This window comes from Mytilus trossulus, chromosome 3, assembly GCF_036588685.1.
Source record: "Mytilus trossulus isolate FHL-02 chromosome 3, PNRI_Mtr1.1.1.hap1, whole genome shotgun sequence".
In the NCBI taxonomy this organism is placed as follows: domain Eukaryota; kingdom Metazoa; phylum Mollusca; class Bivalvia; order Mytilida; family Mytilidae; genus Mytilus; species Mytilus trossulus.
The window spans coordinates 24,541,339-24,558,948 of record NC_086375.1 but is presented as its reverse complement, the minus strand read 5'-3'; the positions used below and the strand labels follow the sequence as shown (position 1 = coordinate 24,558,948).

General features: G+C 31.6%; 1 protein-coding gene across 1 annotated transcript in view; it reads left to right on the top strand.

Moving 5' to 3' along the window:
* LOC134710564 (muscle-specific protein 300 kDa-like) overlaps positions 1 to 17,610 on the top strand; it is a 28,541-nt gene that overhangs the window by 10,493 nt on the left and 438 nt on the right. The window contains exons 4-19 of the mRNA XM_063570940.1: positions 354 to 680; positions 1,275 to 1,395; positions 2,084 to 2,289; positions 2,806 to 2,948; positions 3,817 to 4,006; positions 8,422 to 8,727; positions 9,102 to 9,425; positions 9,781 to 9,930; positions 10,537 to 10,710; positions 11,168 to 11,380; positions 11,872 to 11,988; positions 12,273 to 12,455; positions 12,905 to 13,048; positions 13,432 to 13,577; positions 14,807 to 14,987; positions 15,434 to 15,742. Coding sequence (XP_063427010.1) covers positions 354 to 680; positions 1,275 to 1,395; positions 2,084 to 2,289; positions 2,806 to 2,948; positions 3,817 to 4,006; positions 8,422 to 8,727; positions 9,102 to 9,425; positions 9,781 to 9,930; positions 10,537 to 10,710; positions 11,168 to 11,380; positions 11,872 to 11,988; positions 12,273 to 12,455; positions 12,905 to 13,048; positions 13,432 to 13,577; positions 14,807 to 14,987; positions 15,434 to 15,742 — 3,234 coding nt within the window. The remainder of the gene's footprint in view (positions 1 to 353; positions 681 to 1,274; positions 1,396 to 2,083; positions 2,290 to 2,805; positions 2,949 to 3,816; positions 4,007 to 8,421; positions 8,728 to 9,101; positions 9,426 to 9,780; positions 9,931 to 10,536; positions 10,711 to 11,167; positions 11,381 to 11,871; positions 11,989 to 12,272; positions 12,456 to 12,904; positions 13,049 to 13,431; positions 13,578 to 14,806; positions 14,988 to 15,433; positions 15,743 to 17,610) is intronic.

Sequence of the window (17,610 nt, the reverse complement as noted above, 5' to 3'; positions counted from 1 at the left end):
ACATAAGGGGAGATAATTAGAATCAGAATATGCATCTTTTTGTATTTAGATATAAGACTTGGTATTTATCTATGTGGAACGCAAACAGATTTTTTAAACAATTATATGTCAGAAGCACTTCATCCATGTTTTTTTATCAGATCAATAAGATTTTGATCAAATGAAATGCACACCATTCAATTAAGACCTGACATGTTTTCTGTAATGTACATTTGATACATTTCAAAATTACTGTCAAAATTGATACTAACAAAAAAAGTGCAACTAAAAGATAACAATTTTGAAGCATGTAGATTTGTTTTGATTCTTTTGAATTACTGACAAAATTAATCAATCCTCTATATTTTTTACAGGATCTGAGGAAAGAATTAGAAGAGAAAAGAGCAAATCTTGAAAATGTTAAACAAAAGTCTGACAGTCTTATACAGGATTTGTCTCGTGTGGAACGTAACATGGTGGAAAGATGGATAGCTAAGCTAACTACCGAAAGTCAAAAAGTCATGGACATTGTTGATAGCCAGAATAATGCTCTTGCTGAACAGGCAGGAGAAAAAGCCTTGTTTCAGGAATCTCTTGACAAAGTCAATCTCTGGCTGCAAGATAAGGAACTGGAAGTCCAGAAATTACAAGGTGTCCGTCTGGCATCTGGTGATGTGGAAAAACAGGTTGATAAATGCAAGGTTTGTACATAATACACTTAATTGATTCTTGTTAATCTTTGTAGTCTATTTACTTTATTAGTATTCTATTTTGTTTAGTTCAGTATCAACGGGAAAAAATTAACCTATTCTAAATTCCTTAAATTGATTTAAGGTTTTTGTATCCCTTAAAACTAGATATCCTCTATCTTTAAATGAAGTGTAAAAATATGTTTAAAAAAAATGAGAAAACATTGTCCAAAAACAAGACTCAAGACTTGTTTTACCTGCCACCTTAATTTCTACAAGTAAAATCTAGAAATAGAATTTAATCTAAATTTAATGGAGAAAGTTTTTTACAATAAATTTTTTTCACTGTAATTTGATTTGTCATTAAATACATATAATATATTTGAAGAACAAATTTAACATTAATTAAATTTGATAAATTCAATACACAAAGATTTCCAATTTCACAAATTTTAAACTTCTGCTAACATAACAATTGAATTGATGTTTATGTTACATAACATTTGATATCAATTTTTCAGTCCAAAAATTTGGTATATACACTTAAGTTAAAATGTGTTATTAAATTTGAAAATAATTACAATGTAAAATTTTCTTAATTCACAGACATTACAATCAGAAGTCAATGCATATCAGCCTCATTTAGAGAACCTACGCAAAATGGTGGAACCGTTGTTGTTGGATTGTTCTCCTGAACTAGCTGCTGAACTAAAACACATGATGTCAGGTAAGTTATTTTTTGTTTTCTTTTTTTCCCATGAAACTTCATTTAGTTTTTAGTCATTAAAACACTCAAATATGAAAAATCTACCAAATATGCTGAAAAATGTTACTTTTCAGATGTTTTGTGTCAAAAATGAAAGGGGCCACATCCGTGTATATCCTCAACATTTATATATGTTATGTATTATCATCAAATACAACTTACATTTCAATATTACACGGAAACAGTCTAAAATTTAACTAAAAGGCTAGAATTTTGAGGATTTCAGTGATTTAGCAAGACTTTATGGTGCTAGTACCTGATATATGGGCATTGTATTGTCTAAAACAGCCCATATTTATGTAGCAGAAGCATTTTACTATCTAATAAATAACTTAAAGTTTACATTTTAACAATTTTGTAAAACTGCTATATTTTGGTGCCAAAAAGGGATCTTACTGGGCCTACTCCTTTTCTATAGGCATGTATGCAGACTTTGACAAAACCCCCAAATCAAATATCAATAAAAATAAAATTGTTCCTAAATCTAAGAAATTTAAATGAATCCACAGTGTTGAATTTATAATAATTTCAATTGATGATTATTAAAGAGGGGTTTATATTGTTTTATGTCATTTATAAATACATTTGAATGCATATTCAAGATTTTTTTTGCTTAAATTCTTAAAAAAACATATTATTACTTTTACAGAAGTAGAGGATAGAAATGAAGGTCTCCTCTCTGCCTTGAAACAAGAGCAAGGTCAGCTGAAAGATCATGCAGCAGCTAGGAAATTGTTTGAGACCGATGTCCAGAAAGTTGACCGATGGGTTAAAGAAACGGAGATCTCATGTTCTACAGAACCTAACCTTGAATGTGCAATACAAGTCTTAGCAGAACAAAATAAACATTATAAGGTACATATTTTGTGTGCTACCTGGTAATTATATTTGATGTACAAAGTACCATGTAATATGTCAATGTTTTTCTGATCTGTGCATCCATCTGTCTTTTAGTTCATCCATCATTTGATCTATTCCATTTCAGAATAATGTTTTAGTTGAAGGTAGTTAACCAAGTTGTGTTTATATCAATTCAAAACTAAATACTGTGGATTCACAATTATTCAATGGATACCTATTTTTGTAGATCTTATAGGTACATGTGAACCACAAATTCAAATGTTCAACGAATTCCAAATTTTCTATAGGCTTTTTATGCAAAGATTAGCAAAACCACAAAACCAAATATCCATGTAAAAATGATACTCCACAGTACACATGTTTATTATACCTTTCTAAAATGTATGCCAAATTAGTGTTAACCCAGAATTCATGGTTTAGTTTTCATTGAAATGTGGTAATGCCTAAAAACAAAACTTTGCTTCTTACTTTTCTGTCTTTTAATGGAGATTGGCCTATATTTTTTTTCAGAATTTACAGAACACATCCCAGTTATTTGCTTCACTAGTCAAAGAAGTAGAAGACAGAGGTGCCATATTTTTACCAGATATTTACGAAGCTGACAAAGTCAAACTTGAAGGAACATTGAAATCAACAAGAGAAAAGTATAACAGGTAATACTGGACTGGATCCCAATAACATGTATTTCAACACCTTTTATAATGTCTATCCTGGTTACTATATGGATGCTGAAAAAAAAATTCTTTTTTTATTTCTGTGACAAATTTTGTGATTGGAAACTTTATGCTTCTTGCCAACTTATTGGTTAAGTCAGCATGGGTAGTTTTTCTTTCTAATTTTTTTTTTATGTAATTTAACATTGGAACAAAACAAAAAGCAGTATTTCTAAAGTGACTGAGAAAAACTTGGTACTCATGCAAAAATGTATTAATTAAATAGTTTATTTATACCCCGGCTTTAAAAAAGGGGGGGTATACTGTTTTACCTCTGTCTGTCCTTCTGTCAGTCCGTCAGTCTGTCCGTCCCATGAATATTTTTCGTCGCATTTTTCTCAGGAACTACAATACAAGGATTTCTGAAATTTGGTTTCAGGGTTTATCTAAGTCAGCTATACCGTGTGTGGCGTTTTCAGATTGATCACTTGACAACTTCCTGTTTACCGAACACTTGTATGATTTTACACATGATAGCCAAGTTGAAAATTTTCGTCACATTTTTCTCAGGAACTACAATACAAGGATTTCTGAAATTTGGTTTCAGGATTTATATAAGTCAGCTATACCGTGTGATGCGTTTTCAGATTCATCACTCGACAACTTCCTGTTTACCGAACACTTGCATATTTTTATACTATTAATATTATCCACTTGCGGCGGGGGTATCATCAGTGAGCAGTAGCTTGCAGTTTCACTTGTTTTTTCACTCTAAAAGTATTGTGCTCACACTTTAAAGCCATAAGGGGTATGCATGCTTTTTCAAACTAACAAAGTATGAAATGTTTATATTAAACTATTTTTACAGAGTTGCTGCCCTTATCAAAGACAGAGCTGACAACACAGAGACTGCACTGCAATCTAGATCTCAGGTCCATGACAGTGTGACAGAGGCTACTGATTGGCTGAGCAATATTCAGGATGAAATTAAACAATTACAGGGAACACCTGTAGGTCCAACAACAGAAGATGCCAACTCACTGCTAGAGAAATATGAGGTATATTATAGAAAGTTGACCTTCATAAAACACTATTTTTATCATGCTAGCTATTAGGTGACATATTGTTGGAAGACATATCATCTTCCAGACATATTATTCTCAAACTCAGTGCTCTTACTCCTAAATGCTGGATGCTTCATTGAAGAAAAACATTTGACCTGACTTGGAATTAAGCCATGACTTCTTTGATATTCATAATAATAATAATAATTATAAAAATTATATCAATAATCTCTATTTCAAGAGTTAAGATCAACTACTTCAAACATTTAGGTATTTTGAAAGGGCTAATCTTGTATTATAAGTACAGGAAATATTGATGCATTATTTGGATTTTTATTGGAGAGTTCTCCTCAGTTACATTTGGTGAAGTTGATTTATACTGCAAAATTTTTTGAATGAGGAAATGCACCAATCCAATTGGAAGTAGACAACTGATGTCTTTATCTTCAATTTTATGTGGTCACAGACTGTATCAATATAAGGATGAAATATAGAGAAAGATATAAAAGTAGTTTCATTGATAATTTCTCTGGGTTATTGCCTTTTTGTTATATTAGATTTATAAATGTTGAAATGATAACTCTTATTGTCCATATAAGGCAAATATGATGTATATATAAAACTTTCATTGCTTTATACTTGAAGTTTATAGCTTTCAAGTACTTTTTACAAAAATATAAAAAAAAAAATTCCAAGAAAATTTGTCTTCTGTTGAGTGGGTTAAATTTTACAATGATATTTTAAATTTTAATCTGTACATTTTCCTTGTTTCCATTCTATATTTCATTTTAATTTCCTGAATCCTCTGATCATAATAGGATTATAAATTAGTTTTTTTCCAGGAAAAATTATCTATTTTGTTAAAATTATACACTGTGCAATAAAGGATAAATTTTAATTTATATTTTGGCCTTTGACAAATCTTTTAAAATGTTCAACATGAGGCTGTAAGTGGAAGATAATTTGAACGAAGTAGCACTGGTATATTTCAAATATGACATCCACTGATTTATAGGCTCCTGGATTAAGATAGACGGATAAAGAATCAATCAAAATGGATGGTAGATAAATTCACTGGCTTTTTTGATAACATCCCCATAAAAACTAGGATTTGATATCACATTTTTAATAAATTCTACAGATATAGCCAAACTTTCATGCCAAATTTTTGTATCTAAGAGAGTGTTGCTTACTTATTTAAGATTCAACTGACAGCTAGCCTAATGAATACATGTACTACATTTGTAATGTTAAGCAAGTTTCACAGTCATATACTAACATGTTATTTCTCTGCTAAGTAATTCATTTGTCTAATTAAAATGTGTGTAGACAGTAGCATGAAATATATTTTAAGATATTACGAATTTCACTTTCTTATGGACTACTTTCTAATTTGAACCTTTGTTGCCTGGATTATACTAAATCATAGCATTCAAATGCCATCACATTGATGTCTACCCCATATTTCTCCTTTTGTTTGTATAGGAATACAATTAAAAAAAAAGGTTGATGTTAAATTTTTTGAATTAATTTTGGCAACTTTTCAAAAGGAAATTATCTGTAAATTCCATGCTGTATCATGCCTATTTTAAACAAGGGTGCGTGCAGCTTGTACCAATTTCAAAGTCTTGAGATTACAAAAAAAACATTCTGAATTTGCAAGAACTTGTTGTTTGGGGTAGATAAGCACTCACAAACTTGTTACACAGTATATTATATAGTTCTCCCCATTGTATGTAAGTCTCTGCAGTTCAGTGTGTTTTAAAATGATTGAGGTTGTTTATGATTTCTGAAACTTAACATGTGTACTTTTTATATACAATATGTATAGTACCATTAATTGTTTGTTTTGAATTATACTGATTTGTGTATTTTTGTTTGGGCAAATTAGGACTTGCAATGCATGGCTTGTATTCATTGTTGGAAACCATACTTTTTCATTCAAGTGCTAGTATACAAGCAATCACACACTACAGTATTACCAAATATTTATATGGATATCAAAAGAGTATAACTTTCCCTTTGTTTACTTCAAAATGATTTTTCAGACTTCTCTATTTTTCTTTTAGTCAATAATAAAAAAAAAACTGTTTACAAATAATTCTCTTGTATTATTCTACATGCATGATTACTGTTTTCCAAGTTTTCATTTGTTTCGCTAACTTTAAATCATAAAAACTTAGATTCCAGGATATTCCAACTCATATAGTTTGGCCTTTGCATTGTCTGGACAACCTTTCTCACTTACACATCCTATATAGATAGTACTTGTTGTAGATAGAGCAAGGGAGTATGGATATATGATCCCCATGTCTTGGAGGGTGTAGTAGGTAATGATTTGTCCATGGTCAGTCAGTATGTGCAATAAATGATTATCCATATCTGTTACAATTATATTATCCGATGGTAATGTTAGTATTCCACGAGGTGTAAATGGATCTTTATCCGTGTTGACTTCAGGCAGACCATTGTAAATCCCCAGAATGTCTCCTCCTTGAGACAACACCACCACTCGACCTCTGTAATCATCATTTAATCTATCCACCACAAAGACATTACCATTACTGGTACTGGTGACACGTCTAGGGTAGGAGAATAATTTTTTATTTATGGTTAGAAATCTACGCAAACTCTCAAACGATCTTTTGTTTTGTTTTTCATGTTCATATTCCTCTAGTTGTTTTCCTTCCTGATCCAGTACGATAACGGCACGTCTTCCTATAGCAGGAAATAACTTTCCTGAAGATTTGGCACCTATGATAACTCTGCGATCACTGGTCACATGGATACTGATCGGATACAATGGTTTTACATCATACACAGAATCTGTTATCTGTCCTGTTATGGTGTCGATTAATTTGATATTAGTCTCATTATACATTGTAACAAGAATGTTATTTGAATGAGTTTTAGCCATTCCATCTGCCTTAATGTTTAAACTTTTTATAACTTCAGTATTATTCCCCCTAAGTGTGAGATGTTGTAACTTGAATTCAGAATTATCCCCTATCCACATGGAACCATTGGAAAGTACTACTATGTTAGTAAGATAAGTTGTATCGAATGTAAATTCTTCAGATATCTCAAACACAATCTTACTCTGCTGTTTTGGCGTTATTTCTACCTTGCCTTTATTATTATAGTCTGCCTCTTCTTGTAACACATGTCCATTGTGAACTTTAGCACAGCACTTAAAACAGATAAGTGTATTACAAGTTGTACAGTAAAGGCAACAAGCCTGGTCTAAATGTGCTTCACACTGGACATCACTGAATCTGAATGTTTTATTTGACCCTTCCTGCTTTTCTATACCTGTTATGTCTAGTATCTTACGATCATTAGTAATCCTTGAATGGACGGTGGCCTTACATTTGTCTTTGCCTTTATTTAAGTCTTCTTCTTCAATTAACTCATGTCCACTATGAACTTTAGCGCTACACTTAAAACAGATAAGTGTATTACAAGTTTTACAAAAAAGGCAACAAGCCTGTCCTAAATGTATTTCACACTGGACATCACTGAATTTAAATGTTTCATTTGACCTTTCATGTTTTCCTATATTTTTAATGTCCAGTATCCTATGGTCATTAGTAATCCTTGAATGGACCATTTTACATTGGTCACATATTAAAAGGTCACATTGTAAGCATTTCCATTTTATCATTTTCTCACTTTCACATAACTGACATCCAATTGGAATTTGACTTTTTTGTATTGATGTTGCAAACGCCATTTCTGTATTTGAAGATGTCTAATTTTTATATACATGTATCTTTTTCAGTTTGTCATCATCTGACTTTATACTTCCTTTTTAGCTTGAAAAGGAAGTATTCTAAAATGTCAAATAAAATTTAAGTATCTATTTGAATTTTTCCTTATCTACATCTTTAAATTGCAAACTTTCCAGGAATTTACACCCATCATATTTATCATAGTAATAATTACTGTAGAAGCAATCAAATTCAATGTGCATTCATTTATATACTACAAAAATAAATGAAAGATAAGCCATTTTAATATTTATTTTGAGCTTTATTGCAATGAGTTGTTTTTATTTTGGTCAATCTTGTACCACTGATATGTTTTGGGGTGCACAGTTTGCACCTATCTTTTATACAAACAAAAAATTAAGTAAAAAAATCTTGAAACCATTTGATGACTGACTAAGAAGTTATCATCCTAAAATCAAGATTGTTTTACTAATTTATTTTTTTTGTATAAAAGATAGGTGCAAACTGTGCAGCACAAAAAATATCAGTGGTACAAGATCGACCAAAATAAAAATGGCTGATCTTTTCTAGGTGAGCAATTCAGCTTTTAGGAGAAATAAAAGTGCTCATTTATGGTCTTAATAATTTGATTCCAATGTCAACTTCACTTAGATATAGATTCAATTCATATATTTACAGGATATCAGTGAAAAGATTGCAAACTTCCAACCTTCAATAGCCCAGCTGAACCAGGCAGTAGAAAGATTAAGAAGTAATGGTCAGAATGTTGAGGCAGATGAGATATTACAGCTCACGTCACAGTACGAGATGGCCATGGATAAGGTGGAACAAGAAAGTACAAAATGTAAACAAGCTGTGGCATTCAGACAGAACTATGCCACACAGAAAGCCCAGTTAGAGGCTGCTGTACAGGAGTGTGAGGATGAGATAAACGAGGTGGCTCAGTCAGGCATGCCTATTAGTGAAAGGATTGAAAGATTCAAGGTTAGTTTCAGTTACTGTTTCGTAGAAATGAACAGTATTTTCAGAGACGATCAGTTACATGCTTTTTTTTATATTCTTTGAAGTCATCAGTTCTCTCATTATTTATTTTAAGGTCAAAAAGATATAGTAATATACGGCTCTGTCTCAAGCCAAAATTTGGGTTGGAAGGTAGGTAGTATAACTAAATTTTGAAAAAAATATTTTACATAAATAAGATACAGAAATGTCCTGGGCTAAAATTGTGCTGTCTTAAAATTTAGTAGTGCTAAAAAAAATGTCAAAGAACATTTTTTAGCATATTCATAAAAATTTTGTCATAGGTTTTATATATATTCTTGTTATTAATTTTGAATTATGTTATTGTGCTTATACAGGCAATATCAGAGAAACTGCAGTCCACAGAACCATTGTTTATGGTCGTCAGTGACAAAGCCCAGCAACTGAGTGTTGAGTCAGGTGAAGATGCTCGACCAATCACAGACAGTGTTCAGCATTTGAAATCTCACATGGACCAATTAAAGAAGGCAGCTGGTCAGAAAACAAAACAATGCAACCAAGTACAAAAATCCCGAGTTGAGTTTGATAAATCTATGGATCATGCTATTTCATGGTTAGAACAAAAGGAGGATATTCTAGCATCTTGTACCGCACAGGAAATGGAACCTGACAAGGTCATGGGGTCATTACAGAAACATAATGTAAGTGATAATGTTCTCTTCTGTATGTTTAGTTTAATTGAACGCATTAAAAAAAAGATCCCATATATTTGGAAAGGAAGAATTTTTCTATTTTGTAATTTATAATAGATATAAGAAATTGGAAATTACAGTTTGTAAAAAAAAAAGAAATGTTATCATCTTTCATGCTTAATGTGCTAAAAAGTATTCTAGAGAAATAAGTTATATTTTTATTGCCTTAATGCTTTGAATTTTTAAAAGTTACATTTGCTGTCTTTTCTTCTAAATACATATAGATTCTTCATTGGAAGTATAGGGGATGTGTTGTGAAATGCATGAGACAACATTTTAATTACCTCTGTTTTATACTTTGTAGGCCTTAGCAAGGGAGGCATTAGATAAGATAGCTGCTGTTAAAGACCAGGCTAAGTTAGAGAAAGCTCATTACGAGAAGATGGGAGAACCTATTCCAGCTACCATGCAGGATAAACTCAACCAAATACAAAGTCTGGAGGATTCTATCAAGGTAAATGAACACGAATGCTGGGAAAAGCACAAATATGAAATGATGCAAAAACAAAGAAATAGAAATCTAATAAACTGCATGCTAAAACTGACAGTCAAAGATATTTCAATGAGGAGAATATTCTAAATTCTCTTATTTGTTTTCTGAAACATTGTACATATTTCCCGATACTTTTTTGTTGTTGCCTCATTTTCTAAAGCAATTTATAATTTATTTGTAGTTTCACGTGAAACTAGAGTGAGTTAAAATGGTTTAAAAAGTTCAGAGTTTTTTTTCATAGGCCTTAATTTGGGGTCTCATTGGGGGGTTGTGATCACTGTTTTGTCAGATTCCTGTATCCCGCTTCCACTATGTACATAAGCAATTCTAATTTTTTTTGTCATTTCCCGGGTCCTGCTAGACCTCATTTCCTGTTTTCACGACACCATAATTTGACTTACACGCTTACATAAAATTGGTAATCCTGGATCATGCTTAGACCCCAATAAGACCCACTTATTAACATTATTTTCTACTGTAGAGTAAAAATATTCAGAGTTATTTCCCTTTGACTTCTATAAAATATAAAGCACTTTGTCTACATCAGAGTTTTTCCTTGTATTACAGGAAGCAATTGCAAAGAAGGACAATTACTTAGAAGAGGCTAAAACAGACAGAATGCAGTTTGAGATGTCAATGAAACAGATAAATGATTGGACAAGTGGGGCTGAGGAAATGTTAGACTCTGGTTATGATGGACTAGATTATGACACCTTAACAGACACACTCAGTGAACATAGAGTAAGTTTTACTTGAACATGGAGGTTGCTATGAATAAATTAAGCTTTTAGATATACTTAAAATTAAAATATAACAAAAAAAACATTATGCCATTTTAGTATTCAACAATAAACAAGTTTCCATACCAATTCAGATGGGTTATTTTATAAACTGAATGAAAATAACTAGATGTTGTATGGATTAAGAATACACAGAATGCTTTCCAAATATAAATTGAGATGAGAGAGGGCAAATATGAGAATTATAAATTATCATTATAAATTTATAAGAATTTACATACAAGGGAAGTTTAACACAATGAAATACAAATTGTCGAAAGATTGAAAACTGTTATGTGTTGTAAATTTTAGAAAAATACTACAAAGAGATTCAAAGAACTTTGTTAAGCTTTTAGATTTCATATAGACAAACAATATTTGTTTATTCTCATTTATGATTTCTATATTATTACTTTTAGGACTACTTTTCTGAAGCCAGCATGTGTCAGGATGAAATGGAACAAGTCATGGAGTTATCAGAGCGTCTCCTCCCCACATTAGATAATAATGATAAGGAGACATTACGACAAACATTGAAAAATACAAATAAAAAGTTAGCTGATGTCATGGCGGCCTCACAGAGACGCCAACAATCATTAGAAAAACATGCAGAGGACTGGCAAGACTATAAGGTAAGTTAAAACGCCCAAACCTTCTATCCCTCCCCAAAAAAAGCAAGCAAAGAGTGAAATAAGGAGTTAAATCTTTAAAAAAAAAAAGGTAAAGAAAAAGATTACATATGTGAAATGCTTCAACTCAAATTATGAATAAAGTAATGAAGAGTAAACGGTTATCAATTGTTGAATTTGGTTATAGGCAAAATTTGCTTTTTTCTTTTGGCAGTTACTCTCAGCTCTAAATCTATGTGAACTACTACAAATGTAGGATAATGTTTCTTTGGTCTTATTGATGTGCTTTATTGAAATGAAAAAGTTTGATTAAATGAAATCACACAAGATTTTCTTAAGTTTTGATTTTGCTCTTCTAATAGTTGTATAGAATCTTCAACCCAAATCTAGTTTGGGATGTAAACAGCCTTCTATTGTGTTAATTTTTGGTTGTTATTTTCATTCTCTTGAAATATACACATTATTTGATTTGAAATTATTCTCTTATTTTTAAGGACATGGTATTTAATGTGACTGAACAACTACAAGACTTGGAAGAACAGTGGGCCACATGTGAACAGCTACCTGTTGCTAATCCAGTCATGGTCCAACAACAGCTGGCAAAGTCAAAAGTAAGTAACCATGTACATGTACATGTAATGCAGTCAATATTTGATTAGCTAAACACTTTTTATAGAATGATGGTTAGATATTGTATCCATTTTGAATTTCAATTTATGTAATATTATTGCTAAATTGAAATATGAGATATTACTTTAATATTAATTTTTTTCCGAACATTTATTTTTGATAAAAGCAATAACTTTCTGCTATTCATCACTTCAGTTTCTGCACTAATTTACTGAACATATTGAGAACTTTCATTCTCTGATTTTCTTTTGATACTCTTTTGTAGGATTTCCTCGCCAAAGTTGAGGAAGTAAGAAGTGCAATGAGTGAAATCAATGACAAGTCACATGACCTAGACAAGGATGGTAATGCTGGTAGCCGATCCTTTATAAATCAACTAGTTGACGATCTCAATGATAGATATAATACATTAACTACTACCACAGAAAATAAACAAATGACTCTACAGGTATAATTACAAATAATTTCATTAGGTGTTACAAGTTAGCCTGGGTATTATGGTTTAAAAAATACAAAAATGTGACTACTCAATAAACTGTATTTTACAAGTTCTAGTAATTTTGTTCTGGGCAAAATTTAAATTATTTGAATTCTGAATTCTCAATATTTGAAAGAAAACAAAGAATGCAAATAATTATGCAATCACAGAGTGAGAGGTGAATTTTCTTTATTTGTTGCAAATAACTGTGACTATGGTAAATGACCTGTTTATTTTGTATGTGACAATACATTGTTTTTTAAATAATGTTTCATAAATATTCAATTGGTATTTTTCACCTGCATCCTTGAAAACCTCTTTAGGAAATACTGATGTTACACAATTTCATTAACTGTTCATATTAGATTGATATAGAAAGAACTTTGCTCTTAAAGTGTGTATAAACCTTATATTAACAGAACTTGAAGGGAACATGGGATGAGTACACCACCCTTTTAGAAGATGTTGAGAATCTAGTAAACACCGCTGATCAAAGACTACCTACCATAGAGGTAGAATCAGCTCCTAACCATGAACTACTGACACATCTCAATGAAACAAAGGTTGGTTTCACTGTTAAAGTGTGAATTATATGTTTGGAGAATATTTTTTTGAACTATTATAGACATCAGAATAGATTAACCAGGGAGAAATGGGAGACAAAGGGATAATTATGTAAACATCTACAGGCCAATGTACAGCTTTCAACAGTGAGTTTTCCAGTCCTGAAAATAAGATTATGAAAGTGAAATAAAAGATAAAAGGCTCAGAAAAATAAAATACATATGTGTAGCACCAGTGTAGCTTCTAAGGGTCTGCTTCCCTCCAAACCCCCTCCTTACAATTTTTTTTCAATGGCTATGCTGCTGAAGAAGCCTCTTAAATATAAAACTATTTTCTTTTTCTTTGGCTATAGTCATAAAAAGTCTTGTATTGTATTTTATAGAACATCTGCACTCAAATCCAAGTGAGTGAGCCAAAGATAGAGGCATTGAAGAGATGTACAGAGAACTTACAGAGGAGTCTACCTACTGCTGAAGCAAAGATTCACACACAAGAGAAACTCATGAATTTACTCGAAAAATTGGAAAGGTAAATTCTATTTTTAAGAGGCATCTATTATAGAGTAAAAAAGTCACAATTAATTTAAGGACTAATCATTGATAAACATAAATGTGTATGCTTTATTTCAGTCTTGAGTTATATCCCTTTGAATATATGAATTTTTATTTCCAAGTATTTAACTATGTGAAAGTCATATTTGCAATTTATTCCATATTCAAGTGAACATGAAAGTTAAACCCTTGAATTAGTGGCAAATAGAGGCAAAATCAATAAAAGTTAATTTCTTTAAAGAAAATTAATTGACATTATGCTGAATTCTAAAATTCCATTCTAGTTCTGAACCAAGAAAAGGAATGAAGTAATTTTCTCTCATAATAGTTTGAGCTTGTGTGTAAAAATTCAAGTGAGCTGCCTTAGCTTTTCCTCTTTCTTTTCAAATAACTAATCAGTATTCACCTCAGAAACTTACAAAACCTTTGAATAGACTTATTAAGAAGGGATATAATTACGATACTGTTGTCAAGTCATTAAAGATTGCATATTTTGGCGTTAATATTGAGTCACTGATAAGGTGTTTGCGTCGGAACTAAACACATTTATTCTAAAAACAGTTGTTGGCATGACACGGGTTATGTTCTTCTCATATATGTTATGATGGTATGATACTAAACCCCTAAACGGGAAGGATTGTGCCTGATGTTCATATGATGAAATCATAATCTTTCAGTCAGTTTAATTGAAATCTGGAGCTGGCATGTCAGTTAACTGCTAGTAGTCTGTTGTTATTTATATATTATTGTCATTTTGTTTATTTTCTTTGGTTACATCTTCTGACATCAGACTCGGACTTCTCTTAAACTGAATTTTAATGTGCGTATTGTTATGCCTTTACTTTTCTACATTGGTTAGAGGTATAGGGGGAGGGTTGAGATCTCACAAACATGTTTAACCCCGCCGCATTTTTGCGCCTGTCCCAAGTCAGGAGCCTCTGGCCTTTGTTAGTCTTGTATTATTTTAATTTTAGTTTCTTGTGTACAATTTGAAAATTAGTATGGCGTTCATTATCACTGAACTAGTATATATTTGTTTAGGGGCCAGCTGAAGGACGCCTCAGGGTGCGGGAATTTCTCGCTACATTGAAGACCTGTTGGTGACCTTCTGCTGTTGTCTTTTTATTTGGTCGGGTTGTTGTCTCTTTGACACATTCCCCATTTCCATTCTCAATTTTATTTTAATGTATTCAATTTTATTTTTAGAATACAAGATAATGCCAATGAGTACCATGTAGCCTTACAAGATGAGGTAGATGACAGAGGAGCATTCCAAACTGAGGCTGATCAGACTGTTCAATGGTTGGCTGAGGCTAAAATGGAGCTAGAGAGACTGGATCCTGGTAAAGAGGTCGCTGATGTTGTAGAAAGAATAGAAAAGCAGAAGGTGGGTACCAGATACAGAAAATGTGTTGCATACAGTTTTATTTGTTTTTGGAGAGTGTTCATTTTTAAAATAAATATGATTGGTCTGAATACTTCGAAGCTTAACCCATACAACTAGCACCTGTCGATTGTTGATTACTGTATGTTGATCACTTGATATCTTTTTGTTATTTCTATTGTAGGGTTGCTTTCTCATTTGTGTTTAGCCACATCTTTTATTATTAATCCTCCTGAATAAGCATGAAAAAGTTGCCACTGAAATTTATAAAACTAGCATTAACACATTAAACAGAGTACCAAAAAAGGCTGTTATAGTAAGACTTCTTCATTGTTGCAGGTTCATTTTGATAAAAGAAAAGGATAGAATTATGTAAATTTCCAAGAAAAAGTTCTGACATTAATCACTTTATTTTTAACTAACTAAATCATATTCTTTTTATCTTTCAGGTATTACAGCAAGAAGTTGCCATACGCATGGACCAAATGGAGCAAGTTGCCCAACAAAAGAAGGCCAAATACAATGCATTAGGCAAAGACTTGCCAGAGGAACTTCTCAGACAAATAGTAGATATGAAAGCACTAGAAACAGATGTTGCCACTGTGATGAAGACAAAAGGGGAGGAGTTACAACATATCAAGGCAGATAGAGAGGAAGTCACTTCCTCCCTGAAGGATGTCTCCCTATGGCTGACTGATGCTGAGCTCAGACTACAGGATAGAATCATAAACATTCCTGATAGTATTCATAATTTACAAGTAAGTTGCTTACAGTTTATAATTTTCAAATGATTTTTCATAACTGATGAAGCAACTATTTTGAAATAAATTTAGAACACTAGATTAGTAACCTGTGAAAAAGATACAACTGGTATTACTGTCCTTTGTGTGTTCTTTTTGTGATTGTTTGCTTTCTAATGACCGCCTTAGTGGGCTTGTGTTAGCATGCTAACCTAGAATGTAGGTTGTTATAGGTTAGATCCCAAGAAGAAGAGAGACCTCAAAACTATTTATATTTGCTGAGCAGCCCTTAATCAATCAATCAATTTACTTGTATTGTCTTAATTCTACATTTGATGACAATTTTAATACAGTTAATAAAATTGAGAATGGAAATGGGGAATGTAAAATAGAAAAAACAACAGCAGAAGGTTATCAACAGGTCTTCAATGTAGTGAGAAATTCGCGCACCCTGAGGCGTCCTTCAGCTGGCCCCTAAACAAATATATACTAGTTCAGTGATAATGAACGCCGTAATAATTTTCAAATTGTACACAAGAAACTAAAATTAAAATGATACAAGACTAACAAAGGCCAGAGGCTCCTGTCTTGGGACAGGCGCAAAAATGGGGTGGGGTAAATCATTAGGGGCCTCAGTGGACTTAGTCTGACTTTTTGTCATGGTCAGTGGTTCTCTGGAGCATTTGGGCTTCTTTCACCAATAAAACCTTGTAGCCATGAAAAAAACGAAAGTGCTGAAACCATTAATAAATAATATTAACCAATGAGATATTCAACTAGTTTATTAACCTGGGATATCACATACTGACACAGTTCCATTTAGGATTATTTGGGGGTATTTTTATACAAACATTATGATACTTACTAGATTTTTGGGGTATAAATCTAGCGGTTAAAGTGTTGCCTAATTGACCACTGATAATCTTTGAAGGCTATATAGATTACCATTTTTATTAGTTCAAACTGACCTATATATTTATTAATAAAAATTGAGAAAATTTCACATTCATTAATAGGTTGTGCATACCTCCATGGCTTTCAAATACAATAGTTTTTAATTATCAAAGATTGAACTAACATTTGTCCTTTTCTCATAAATTAGATCACCTTGACCTATTAATTTAAAAGGTTACATATCTTACAAATGCATTGTGAAGACTTCACTTTGAAACAATGGGGTCTTTCTTAAGCACAGTTCAATTAATTTTTTTTTATGATTTTATATATTTTATGGATTCTTTTTTTTTCTTAATATGATTTTTTCCTATGCAATTTATTTTCATTCATGTTGAAATGGATCAAAGTAAAACAAATATCAGATTTAAATTGAATTTTGAACAAAAAACAATGTTTTATTTATAATTTTTGAGTAGAAAGATCTCAGGTTTCAGTTCTTTTATTAACCATGTAATTTAGTACTGAAATTAAATGAGTCGTACTTTATATATTTCCTCCATTCAACGGAACATTTATTTGAACAGTTTATCTCAAGATAATGTCTCACAAGGAAAAGTAAAATTTATGATAAAAATTAAAACCTAGTTAATTAATTAATTTACAGGTTTTAAATTTAAATAGTAAGTTCTTACGAAGGTTCTTGTGTATTGGGGATATTTAAATATTTCAAAGGATTTTTGTTAGTAAAATAACTGAATGTCAGATTTTAAATTTTATCTCAAATTTCACATTGGATTTAAAGAACTGTAACTTTTGTTGTGTTTGTTTTTCGGTACTATATGTGATAATATTGTGATTCCATTCTTAAACTATAGTAATGGTTGCTATAAACATACATTTAAGTGACCGTCTGCCAAAAGAAGATGCAGATATTTATCAACAGATTATCAGCATCATTTGTCTTAAGAAATTTAAATCTTTTCATTGAC